Genomic DNA, 12,865 nt, shown 5'->3' on the forward strand with positions numbered 1-12,865 from the left:
GTGCTTTATGCACAAACAGCCAAGAATGCCCAATGTTTTCCTGTCATCATGGACGTCCCCAAAACAGGCCAAGATCTTCAAAGGATAGAAAAGCATATGGTTCTTGACTACAAAACTTTGGGTTTGTATTTAACAAAATGAGCAACATGGTAACAGGCACTGGGGAGAGGAGTGATAAATCCCAGCCAGAGTTAATTTAAGCACAGCCACAGCTGAGGCCTGTTAGAAGGAAGCTGCAGATGCAGTGAGAGGTATTAATGTTTCAGTTGTTGGGAACATCTTAGGACAAATGAAGTTACAGTTAAAACAGTGGTAGGACCACTAAAACTCATTTTATGAGGAACTTTGAAAATATGCAAAAGAGACAGTACAACTAGTATAATCAGTAAAACAATATAGCATAAGTTGCAAATGAGACAGAAGACTACTCAATAAAAATATATTAAAATATTATTTAATCATAAAATAGAATTACAACAGTAGATTATTAGGATGAGAATCTTTTTAGCACAGCAGAAAAAGTACCATCATATATTTAAAGTAAGTTTCAAGGGAGAAAAAAGATCAGTTTTAAAATATTCCATGTATTTCAGTAGTTTTTAATCCTTTCCTGATGAAAGATTGTAATGGGGTTATGGTTTCCAAGCAAAAGATGCTGAACACCAGAATAAAACCTTCAGACTCGTCTTGCTTACGCCAGCCCTCTGTAATCCATTCTGAAGAGGGTATTTAACCTGCAAATGGATACGGTGGAACTCCTTTCACCCCCAGTCCTGTTATCTGTTTAAACACAGAGAAAAAAAAAATTAGAGTGATAATTCACCATTATTAGGTGCTTGGTTTCCTTACAAAACTACACATGCTTTAATTTAGAAAAGGACTGTGTACTCCAGCTTGACATCCTACTATATTTTGCACACATCAGCTCACCACAGACTGGAATTTCAATGCATGCTCTTTCTCTAAAGCTCAGTAATCATAGGCCAGAGTCCATTCCCCAAAAGCCTCTTCTCTTAGATACTGCTAAGCCTTAATTCTGCAGTTCACAATGTAACCTTCGGCATGCACACACAAAGAGCAGGGCTTTAAAACAAATCCCAGTGGAATGATTTTTTTAAAGAGATAACTTCCTGATAATTAACTAGAAAGTAAATAAAAGCAGATGCTTTTATCTGCCTCTGATTAAGATATGTAAGTATTTACCCATCCTTTCCATAAATAGAAAATGTAAACAGTGTTGGGAGAGGGAGAAGGATAAAGAGATGATGGCATTGAAAATTTGCACTATCAGCATTGGTACAAAGTTTAAACCCCAAAGTATCTTCAAACCTCTAAATGTGTTTAACTTTCTGCAAAAGGAACAAAAAATACAAACAGCAGCTTAACATGTATGACCAATGTTCTAACAACTGCCTTTTTCCAGCTTCCCAGCACTGCCAACTGGAGTTCTGCTACCTGAAAAAATCAGGAGTGAAACAACAGCCTTCTAAAATGAAAGGAGAAAGCATCATTCACCTTGAAAATCCCACCAGCCTGCGGTTGCCGTGAAAGCCACTCTTTATCCATTCCATCACTGGCAGAAGTCACAAACATTTCTGAATAATCCTTTCCTCCAAAACAGCAGGAAGTTGTTTTGTCTACGGGAAGTTTCACAGTCTGGAGTCTTTTTCCTGCAGGAAAACATGCATGGTGTTTCCTGTTTGTCGACTTAGAACAAGAAATCTAAACAAATTATCACAAATAACCTTTGTAGAGCCAGATGTTCTGCAAAAGTGGGAACCAGGGCTGGGAGAGGTCCCACCCTGACTGATGAGCACCATGACAGGGAGAAACCAGACTTCTTCGAACCCTGTTGTTGATGATGTATCATTTGACAAGTTTCAGTTTCAGGTATCACCGACAAATCCCACTTCAATCCCAGCTTGTCCTCTAATTAAATGCTAACATCCACAGCACAAACACGTATCTGAGCTCATCATCTAGGCTGTCCATGGAGTCAATGGAAATGGGATAGAATTCCTCTCTAAAACAGGTCACATGAATCACGCCCTAGACCTGCTGACTTTTCTACTTTTGACTACAAAGGCAGCCTGGAGCGAGCAGACCTCGCGCAGCGCTACGGAGGCGCACCTCCTGCTGCACCCCTGCTGCCTGCGGTTAGCGAAGATTAATTCCTAGAAGTTTTTCCGGAAATTTCAACCGTCTTCCAAATCAAGCTTGCATAAAACAGGGATCATGGGACATGTGTGATGTTTATAGAAAATTAGTGCTACCATAAATAATACTAGACATTTATTATGCCAACAAATAACGACGGTCTTAATGAGGGTAGTGAACACATTGCCTCCAGCCCTAACCAGAAGGCTGTTGAGACATCTTGCAGCAGATTTTTCCAAAATTTCTGCTAATTCTGGGCAATAACAGCCTATTCCCATTATGCCTATTTTATGTACCTACAAGTGAATTAATTTCTCTTTCTAAAAATATGCACATGAATTTCCTTAAAATATGTGTAATTTCTCTGTCCTCCCAGTTGCATATGCAAAGGGCTTGGTCCCCTTACAGCAACCAACTTTAGTGATGTGTTGAAAGAGCAGGATGTTGGGAACCCTAGAAAGTGACTAACACCAAGTCTGGGAGAAAGTAAGTGGGAAGGGCATTCAAAAGGAAAAAACATGGACTGTAGGAAAAGGGGCATGAGCCCCAGAGACAAGGAGCTAGAACCTGGTTGCAGGTGTAGAGTGCTCTCAGTGGTTAACAGCCTGGAAGTTATCATTTACAAAGGTCTGAAGTGTCTCCCTGGAGTTTCAAGAAAATCTGCACCTGGATGCTCTACAATCTATCTGGAGTATTACTCTGTGCTTGGTCTCTATTGAAGAGACAAATATAACAAATCTTTTTGACACTATAAATGTCAAATGATGCTGAAAACAATCATTAGGAAGAGCTATAAAATATTTAATTGCAGTTTAGATTGAACATTAGGAAAATTTTTTTCACTGAAAATGTTGTCAAGCATTGGAACAGGCTGTCCAGGGAAGTTGTGGGATCATCATCCCTGAAAGTATTTAAAAGCTATGTAGATGTGGTACCTAAAGACATGGTTTAGGGGTGGACTTGGCACTGCTGGTTGATGGTTTGACTCCATGATCTTGGAGGTCTTTTCCAGCTTTAATGATTGCAGGATTCCAATTTAAAGAGTAAAAGTAGCAGGTCACTGCGTGACCAGAAGCTGTGACAGGACTTGGTAACCTGTACATTAGACACCCCCTGAGTCCTCTGCAAACCCCAGGGATCAGCCATCAGCCCTTCCCTGTAGCACATCCTCAATCTAAAGGCAGCAGCCATCTCTGCTAAGGAAGCCTAGACCTGAAAATCTGCTTCACCCTGATCCTCAAAACCTTCACTTAGGAAAGATGCCAAACAAACAAGTCTCCTGGTCCCATTACCCTAAAAACAAAGTCCAGGCTTTGTTGTCATTGAAACCTGAAAACCTCTCACGTGCTTTGGATGAGCTCTTTATTGGTGGATGTGTCTGCACTGGCTGACAGCCATTCAAGCCACACTTAATGGCTATTGTGCATTAAAAGAGGCTCTCATAGAATTCTCTTCAAACCTCACTGGGTTATCTCCCTAAATAATTACAATTCATTCAGAATTCAGGAAATTGCAGATTTTAGATATTACTTCAAAATGATAGCATGAGAGGGCAGGTAAGCATGAGATATTCACAAAAAAAGGTGGCTCTTTTTGACATGGACAGTTACCCTGTGAAACTTCACAACACTGTTCTCTGCAGGTGCTATGACAGGGGTGAGGGGGAGACAGAACAGGTTCATGGAAGAGAAGTACACTGAGAAATGCACTACCAACACATCAGTACCTCATCCATCTGTGAGCAGAGTTAAAGACTGGGAGTGAATCAGGGATATGTACTCTGCCATCAATATTCCTGCTATCCCTACACATCTGCTTATGGACACTATTCCTTCTAGCTTTCCCATATGAAAACACCTCCAAAAGGGAGAAGGAAAAGGAAAATAAGGGGAAAAGTGGAAAAAAGGTAGGAAAATAAAAGGCAGGAAAAAGGCAGAAACAGTGAACCAGAGAGGAAAAATTACTGAATCTACTACATCAGGAGGGTATTCAGAGGGCTGGTGGATGTCACCAAGGAATGCTCTGCCCACCAGAGCAAAAGAATGTGGGTCCAGAGACAAGTCCCAGCATTGCTGGCAATTCCCAACTGGAGCTTCCTTCTCCCTGAGCTGGGGTGCAGACTCTGCACAACTGGAGAGTTCCTACAGGTTGGCAAGGCTTTGGATGGGTACAGATCAAAAGGTGAGGGGGAAAGCAACAGTGTCCATGGGACTTGTAATAAAAGCCAGGAGGCTGCCCAAAACAAAACACTAAGCTGAAGAAACAAGACTCAAAAATGGTAGAAGTTCCAGCAGAGTCAGAAGCAAGGCTGGTGCATGTGTGCCAGGGTCTGCTGCACACTGCACACAGGGCACTGGCATCCCTGAACCCACAGTCCCACAAAACCCCAAGCCTTCTGCTAGGCTCCAGAGGCATCCCAGTGCAGTTTCTCTTCTGCTGCATGATGCAAACTTGCGCTGTCTGGGATCTGACAAAATCATGCTCCCGTTGCCACCCAACAGCCCTTTGCAGTGAATGTGGTTCATTTCCCTTAAGTGCTTTACATGTGTTTTCTACCCAGAGTAAATCATCCCTGGCACATCACTAGAGTCCAAATGAGAGCAGCAATGAACAACAGACTCAGACAATGGGCACACCCAAGACATTACTGTGGGAATGATAAAATGTTGTGGAATCCATTAAACATTTTTTAATTATTTCATTGCAAAATTGATAGCGCAAGTAACTTCCAAAAATAAAAAAGATGTTGCTGGCATCATTGTCCCATGAGACTTGTAATAAAATCCAGCAGGCTGCCCAAAATAATATACTAAGCTGAAGAAATAAGACTGAAAAATGGTTTTAAGTCATCTTCCCCATTTATCAATGAGATAAACATTGGTCTTAATTTTGGAGGATGCAAGAGGATGCTAACACAAACAATTCACAAGCAGAATGATGGTCTCCTTAGTGACTTTATCTTTTCGAACAAAACACATGCTGGGAACAAAGGAGACATATTTAGAAAGGTAATTTTTTAGATCAGGGACATAAAATTGTTTGAAATTATAAAAAAAAGAAAAAAAAAAAGAAAAAAAGCACAGTTTTTAAAAAGGAGCAGATACACTATTTCTGTGAGGTGAAAAAACCCCACCCCTCACTCTTTGTTTTTATTTCTTCTTTGGGGTTTTTTTGTTCTGTTTTGTTTAACACAAAATTCCAGTCCATCTGTTGCAAGAACTTACCTGTCTCGGGGTCAAGGCGAATCACTCTCCCACCATCATAACAAGCCACCCAGAGTTTGCCTTCCGTGTCAATGCACATCCCATCAGGAATGCTCTCCTCTTTTTCCAGTTTGTATATACTCCTACGGTTGCCTGCAGCATAGAAAAACCACAGAACTGAGTGAAACAGTTGTTAAAATTTTTATCAGTCACAGCCCAGCAAAGTTATTTGTGCTATTATTTTCAAAAGCTGTGCTGAGGCCCTGAGTTTTTTTTTTCCCATGAAAGAAATAGATTGTGTCTGCTGCCCTGTTTGTTTCCTGAGACAGTTGTTTCTCAGCATGAAAGCCTGTGGATCAGTTTCTATCCATTGAAAGTATAATCCTTCTTTCTCGCATTCATTTCTAGTGCACCACACGTGTTCCCTACTTACAATTTTAAATGAAATAACTGAATAAATTCATGTTAGATATATTCATAAAACTAATTACTTGTTTTAAAAGCAGTTTGAATAATTTCAAGTATGGGTTGCTCCAGCTGGAGACTTTTCAAACAGTTTGCTGGAACGTGCCAACAGTCACTGTTTCAACACAAAACTGAGCTTCAGATCTACAAACTGAGAGATTACATAAACACAGAGTTTGGGGATAAAGCATCAATTTCAAAGGCATACTATTGACCAAAAAACAAACAACTCTATCTGGACTTTTATCCACTATTAGTAAAGAAAATTAAACCCAACTTTCCAACATTGTTTATTTTATGCTCTGACAACTTCAATGCTCCTCATCTGCAGCAACACTTTTAATGAGTTTCCTTTTTGCTGCTGGGGATTGTCAGACTGCCCACAGAAAGAGCGAGCAAGAATGAGTGAGAGAGAGAAGTACCCTATTTCCTAGGGAAAAAATCAGATATAAGCCATAGCAGAGAGACATTAGGACAAGGTGCTACACACAAAATTGCTTTAAATTCAGAGCTGTAAAACTAAACATCAAATTGGCTGGGCTCTCTAAAAGAAAAATACTGCAGCCTGTGTACTCAAAAGCAAATTACTAGTCCAAGTCACCAGAATTTTTCTTTTGCCCAAGCTTGTAGAAGCCCTCAAGGCTTTGGTTTGTTTTAAATTAATGAAGGAAGCTTTGAGTTACTGCTACCATTGTTGCCTTGTTCTTTCTGCAGAATCTTCCTTTAGTAGCTTGTATTTAAAAAAAAACAACAGGGTGAAGAGTGAAAAAATATCTAGAGAAGCTAGCAGAGGTTTTGTGCAAGACTACAAGCTTGCTGTCACTTTGCCTGTGCTGCCAGTAACAAGAAACACGCAGCCACAGGAAGAGACAGGTGAGATACACTTTGTCCTTTTCGCTGCAAGATCAGATATGCCTTGTGTTTAGTAACAGTAGTACAGATTGTTACTCCAAGTGCCAATTTAAATACTTTATAGTATTACCAAACGACCCTGACTGGTTTGAGCCAGGAGCCTACGCAGACAGAGGTTAATACAGCTTCTGGTCATCCCCCAAAGCTCTGACCATCTCTGTATAATGACCAGAGCAGAAACAAACACCACCACCTTCAGGCACAAACAACTGGTTTAGAATACAACCATTCATACCAATTTTTCCAGTTTGGAGGTCATAATCAAAGGCATCCACGGAGTAGGACAAGCTGTCAATGTAGAAGAAGGTTCTGTGATCCAGCGACCAGTCCAGCCCATTGGAAATGTCCACCTGGCCAAAGTGCTTCACCACGGAGAGGTCGGGGAGGAGCGTGTACAGAGAGCCCTGGCGCCTCTCCAGCACGGCAGGACGGATCTCCTCTGCCATCGTACCTGTGCACAGCCAAAGGGGAAAAAGCAGGTTCAGAGCCAAGGGACGCCTCTCCACGTTTGGGGACAGCCTCTCACTACCATGGTGATCACACTGCCAGCGTAGAAAGGGGGGGCTTCTGAAATTTGAGGAAGAAACTGAGTTAAAAACAGAAGGAAAAGGCAGACTTCCAAAGTGCTTGCTTTTAGCAGAAGGTGGCAAAACACAGCCTTTGTTCTTTTGTTGAATGTTTCTGCAGCAGAAATGGTGTGCAGCATGATTCCTGCAAAATGTTTTATTCAGTCACTCATATATTAAGACAGGTGTGGCCAGCATTTAACTTACAATTAATCTTAATGCCTTGTAGAGCTGAGAGAGTGGAAAAAAAATTACCTCCTCCCTCAGAATGAGTTTCACACCAAAGCCTCTTTTAAAGCAAATCTCATCTTTACACGTTGAAGTTGGCAGCTGAGACTGGCTCTTGAGAGGCTGGGTAAATGCAGGTTAAGTCAGGTCTTGGGACTGAATGACACAGCAAAGCACAGAATGGTGGTTTGAAAATCAGGAGGACAGCATCACAGCTGAGGCTGGAGGCACCTCTGGGCATCATCCAGGATCACCCCCTGCTCAGAGCAGGGTCAGACACCGCGGGTTCCTCCCACCAGTGTTGGGCCTTGAAGATCTCCATGGATGAAGACTCCATACGCTGTCTGGACAACCTGTTCCACTGTCTGGTCACCCTCAGTAAAAGAGTTGCCTCACATTCATACAGAATTGGCTGAGTTTCAGCTTGTGCCCACTCCTTCTGGTCTTTCAGTGGGCACCACTGAGCAGAGCCTGGCCTCCATCTCTTTTACTCCCTCCTCAGTCAGGCACTTATACATACAGGTGGGATCCCCTGAGCCTTCTCATCTCCAGGATGAATTGTCCCTTAGTTTTTAGAAGCAATATTCTGTGTTACGGAGAACAAACCACACAATATAATAAATTTCCCACTGGAAATGTATTTTCTATTGGCACCCTTCAAATCAAGCAGCTGACAGGAAGGAGGCAAGGCCAGTATCTTAAACTAGGCAGGCTCAGTGTAGTCAGCCTCTTTTTATCAAAACAGTCCAGATTAGATAGTGCCCAGGTGATATAAACAAATCTGTAAGCGGATTTAAGCTCTGTTTGAAGAAAACAAAAAAAAATCCCCACCATTTAACTGTGAAGGAAAACTTGCTGCATCTACTACTGATCACTGACTCTTATCACCAAAACCCAGCAAGCACCAGAGGGAAGAAAGAGACTGCAGCATACCTGCAAAATACCTCCCTGCAGGATCCACCTTGCCATCATTGAACCGGGTGTTTGCCTTGTCCTTGTCCACTTGAGCAATGGTGGTTACCAGCTCCTCTTTCCATTTCAAAGCAGCAAACCTGGTTCCCAGGGTGATGACATAACCCCCAGACTGACGGAGAGCCACGGAGCTCACAGGAGCATCTGGAAACGGGGTGAAACTGAAAAGTGAGATGCGCCATGAAGAGACATTTCTTTCCTGCCCTCTTTAGACATGCCAACTGAACTCAGCAAAACCACATGCAAGAGAAACAACCTACTTTTCTACCAACAAAACTGATGTTTAAATACATAGAAACAGATTATGTCACATGAATTTGAGTATTACCACTGCTACCAGGAGCTATAATCATTACCAGCACCTAGTTGTGCTAGGTGCTTTACTGAAAATAATAAGTCTAAAAAGGAGGACAGGAACATATGCTTTTCACAATTGCTTACTGTGTGGGCTGTTCTCTCTCCAAGGGAAAAATCAATTGTCATAAGAGCTCTAGAGCAACGGTGTTTATTTAGCACAGCTCCTGTGTAAATGAGCCGTGAATGATGGAGGCAGAGTATCTCTGCACTGGGACAGGTCACACGGGGCAGAGACACACCTGTACCACACTCTGCTGTGCCACTCAACCTCCAGCAGCACCAAAAACACACCAAGGAGTGGCAGAGCTCCCCAAGAGCTCAAACAAAAGAGAAAACTAGTTCACACTCACTTTCCATGACTCCACTTGAGCTATTATGCATAAAACCTCAATTACATGTTATTATAAAGGAATTAGTAAAAGAAAACAGTGAGTGCAAAGACAACATTTCTGTAAAAGCCTACAGTCAGATGCAATCTAAGGAATAATAACTTTGGGCAGGGCAACCAAGTCTAGCATAGTGTTTTCTATGAATTGCACTAATCACTAATTTTCTAATTTTAAACCGAAATATTTCTTGTATTTATAACTTTGCAGGGGTATATAATTAGGCAATACTTTCACAGACACTTAGCCACCACTGGGTACAAGAGGAACTGCTCCTTCCCAGCTGTTTGCTCATGGCTCAGGATGCCCCTTCCCTCTGGAGCCCTGGCAGCAGCATCACCGTGACAGAAATCCGAATGCTATTTGTCCATCTCCAGCACTGGAGATGAACACCCGACTGCAAGCTCAGCTCTAGCAGCTGAGGGCATTTGAAAGTTCTTTCTAACCATGTAAAGTTATAAAGGGCATTTTAAGTTGTTTCCAGCATGGGGTTGTTGTAATTTTCTTATTAAAATCTTTAATAATTAATAATTTCTCTTAGTTTCCAATTTGGAAGCCTGCTGCTATAATCACATGGCATTCTTTAGTTGTTTGGGGGTTGTTTTTTTTCTTTTAATTGTGGCATTTCCAAAGACACAGCTATGAATCATAACTGGTTTATTACTAAAGAGAGGAAACAATTTTAAAAAAATAAAAGAAAAACAGGAGCTACTTCAGCTGCTCTCCCTTCCACATCTCCAGAGAGGCTGCAAGCAAAAGACTACACCTTTGAGAGTAGATCAGTCTGGGGGAAAGGAGATGCACACTCCCTCAGCTAAGCTAAGAGCAAATAAGTTTGGGAAGCAACACTTCCAAAATCACCATCAGGCCTTCTCTCATCTTGAAATTGGCAACTACAGTAATTTGGAGGGCAGATAAGCCCAGACCAGTCTCTAGTGAATAATGTGAACAGCTTATAGGTAGGCAAAATTGATTTTCACCAAGTGCTATTGAACACGGGAAAATAATAAATTGCACTGAAACCACTTAAGGAGCTGTCTCCCAACACAAATATTTACTCTATCACATCCAGCAGTAAATCTGCAATCCTTTTGTAAAGTGAGTTAGCATATCTCTTCCTTTCTGGAAAAAATACTTGAGTCATTGAGACTCTAGCTGGCGACACTGCTACCTTAAAAAAGTATCACCTTCTTAAAGCATTATTGGAAATCATCTTTCATAATATAGAAAATGTTTCATGATACAGAAAATGTTATGAGCACTGATCATTCACATCAGAACTACTACAGGCACCAACAGAAGAACTTCACCTCTGGGACAAAGTACGAGTAAAAGAGCTGAGGACAACTTACAGGGAGAGGAAATAGATCAAACATAAGCCAGTACTAAAAATTCATAAGGAAAGTCCCCAGGACTAGGTCTGGTCTGTATCTAGTGTCTCCCAGTGTGCTGGTGACCGAGGAAACCCCGGCTGTAGGGAAGGGTCTCCAGATCTGAGCCAGTGCAGCCGCCGAGGGACAGAGCCCGAGCGCCAGCGCGCAGCTCCCGCACCCCGGGAGGGTTTCCAGGCTCCCGCACCCCGGGAGGGTTTCCAGGCTCCCGCACCCCGGGAGGGTTTCCAGGCTCCCGCACCCCGGGAGGGTTTCCAGGCTCCCGCACCCCGGGAGGGTTTCCAGGCTCCCGCACCCCGGGAGGGTTTCCAGGCTCCCGCACCCCGGGAGGGTTTCCAGGCTCCCGCACCCCGGGAGGGTTTCCAGGCTCCCGCACACCGGGAGGGTTTCCAGGCTCCCGCACCCCGGGAGGGTTTTCCAGGGCTCCCGCACCCCGGGAGGGTTTCCAGGCTCCCGCACATCGGGAGGTTTTCCAGGGCTCCTTACCCAGGGCAATGGCCTGCGCTTGCCGGGTGACGGGGCTCCAGCGGCACACCTTCCTGCCCGTGATGTCCACGTAGAGCAGCGCGCCCTCCCTGTCGTCCCACACGGGCGACTCGCCGATCCTGCAGCCCTCGCCGGCCACGCACTCGATGCTGACAGATGACATGGCCTGCGGGGAAGCGACACCGCGTTACAGCCCGGCCCCGCCGGCCTGCGGGAGCCAGCCACCAGCGGGAACGGGGAAGGAAAAAAAAAAACAAGGAGAGGGAATAATAAAAGAGAGAGGGAAGATTGAATCGGGGTGCGGGCGGGCACAGGGAGGCCAAGGCCGCTCCGCCGCGGGCCCGCCCCCGCATGCCCGGCTGCTGGGGCGCAGCGTGTGTGTGCGTGTCTGTGTGTGTGGGTGTGCGTGTCTCTGTGTGTGTGTCTGTGTGTGTGTCTGTGCGTGTGTCTGTGTGTGTGGGTGTGCGTGTCTCTGTGTGTGTGTCTGTGTGTGTGTCTGTGCGTGTGTCTGTGTGTGTGGGTGTGCGTGTCTCTGTGTGTGGGTGTGCGTGTGTCTGTGCGTGTGTCTGTGTGTGTGGGTGTGCGTGTCTCTGTGTGTGGGTGTGCGTGTGTCTGTGTGTGGGTGTGCGTGTGTCTGTGTGTGTGTCTGTGTGTGTGGGTGTGTGTGTGTCTGTGTGTGTGCGCCGCCGTGTCATGTACACACGGCGTGTGCGGGACCCTGCCTACCCGCGAACGCGGGAGAGAAGAGCAGCACTAACAATCATCAGTAACTCACGGTAGCAAGGAAGCGCTATTCCCAGCCCGCCCCGGCCGTACCTGCTCCCAGGAGCGCTCCCGCCGCTCTTATAGCGCTCCTTGGTCCCCCGGCAGGGGCGGGCTGCGCGGCCGGGCCCCGCGGGATCCTCCTCTCCCCGGAGCCGGCGGTGCCGGCTGGCCCAGCAGCAGCGGCTCGGCACCCCTCTTCCAAGAGCTGCAGGGAGGGACAAGAGGGAGAAGAGCTTTCTTCCCCAGTACGGTGGCCCTTGGAGAAGCTGATTCCCCGAAGGCCTGACTTCTCCCTGCCTTCTTGCTCTGGTGGAGGTGGCCACAGATATTTGGCCCTGACTTCCAGCACCAGGGATCCTTCACAGCTCCTGCAGCAGCGCCTCGGTTATCCAGATATCTCGGGCCTTCCGCATGCCCTGTCCTCTTTTATTCCCCATGCTGTTTAGTCTCAAAAACTTGCAAAGGCAGGAGGCAAACAGCTGGCAACAAAATTTGCAGATAGAGTTGTCTGTTGCGCCTGCTTATCTCTGTGCTATGGCCACTACAGCTGCCAGGCCTCAAGTCTCAAAGCAGTGGGTACTTCTTTATTCCAGGTCTCCTCTTCAGCATCCCATGACATATTGCCTTTTAACTTGGACTTGGTGACCCCCACAGGGATCAGTGACATCAAGTGGCTTCAGGGCCTTGTGTGTCTCCGCCTGGAAACTCAGGAGCACAAGGCAGGCACAGGCTGGCTTGCTGCTCTGTCCCCTCAAACCAGGATTAACTCAACTGCTCCAAAGCTCACCTCTTCCCCATCCAGACTCTGGTTTCCAGCTGGCTTATGTAGCAGCCCCATTATTGAAGGGGCACTGCAACCAGTGATCCCATAGCACCCAGCTGGGTCATTTAGGAGGTAGTCCCCACACAGTTCCTCTTAGTTATTTCATCTGCTTCTTATCATATGTGGGAACCCAGAACATCCCTTTGGCTGTCCA

At 45.0% G+C, this 12,865-nt stretch overlaps 1 protein-coding gene across 1 annotated transcript; it reads right to left on the minus strand.

Moving 5' to 3' along the window:
* Positions 1-295: 295 nt before the first annotated feature.
* LOC134415226 (regucalcin) lies at positions 296-11,940 on the minus strand. Its single transcript, XM_063150516.1, has 7 exons — positions 11,899-11,940; positions 11,124-11,289; positions 8,465-8,647; positions 6,973-7,188; positions 5,382-5,513; positions 1,516-1,670; positions 296-780 (listed from the first exon to the last, which is right to left on the minus strand). The coding sequence occupies exons 2-7, from the start codon at positions 11,284-11,286 to the stop codon at positions 730-732; spliced, it is 900 nt and encodes a 299-aa protein (XP_063006586.1). The 5' UTR covers positions 11,287-11,289; positions 11,899-11,940; the 3' UTR covers positions 296-729.
* Positions 11,941-12,865: the final 925 nt, after the last annotated feature.

This window comes from Melospiza melodia, chromosome 2 (assembly GCF_035770615.1).
Source record: "Melospiza melodia melodia isolate bMelMel2 chromosome 2, bMelMel2.pri, whole genome shotgun sequence".
In the NCBI taxonomy this organism is placed as follows: Eukaryota; Metazoa; Chordata; class Aves; order Passeriformes; family Passerellidae; genus Melospiza; species Melospiza melodia.

Coding starts and splice junctions, on each gene's coding strand:
- LOC134415226 (XM_063150516.1), bottom strand. CDS start 11,286: ATGTCATCTGTCAGCATCGAGTGCGTGGCCGGCGAGGGCTGCAGGATC. Junction 8,648..11,123: donor AGCGCAGGCCATTGCCCTGG/GTAAGGAGCCCT, acceptor CCCCGTTTCCAG/ATGCTCCTGTGAGCTCCGTG. Junction 7,189..8,464: donor TGCAGGGAGGTATTTTGCAG/GTATGCTGCAGT, acceptor GGCTGTGCACAG/GTACGATGGCAGAGGAGATC.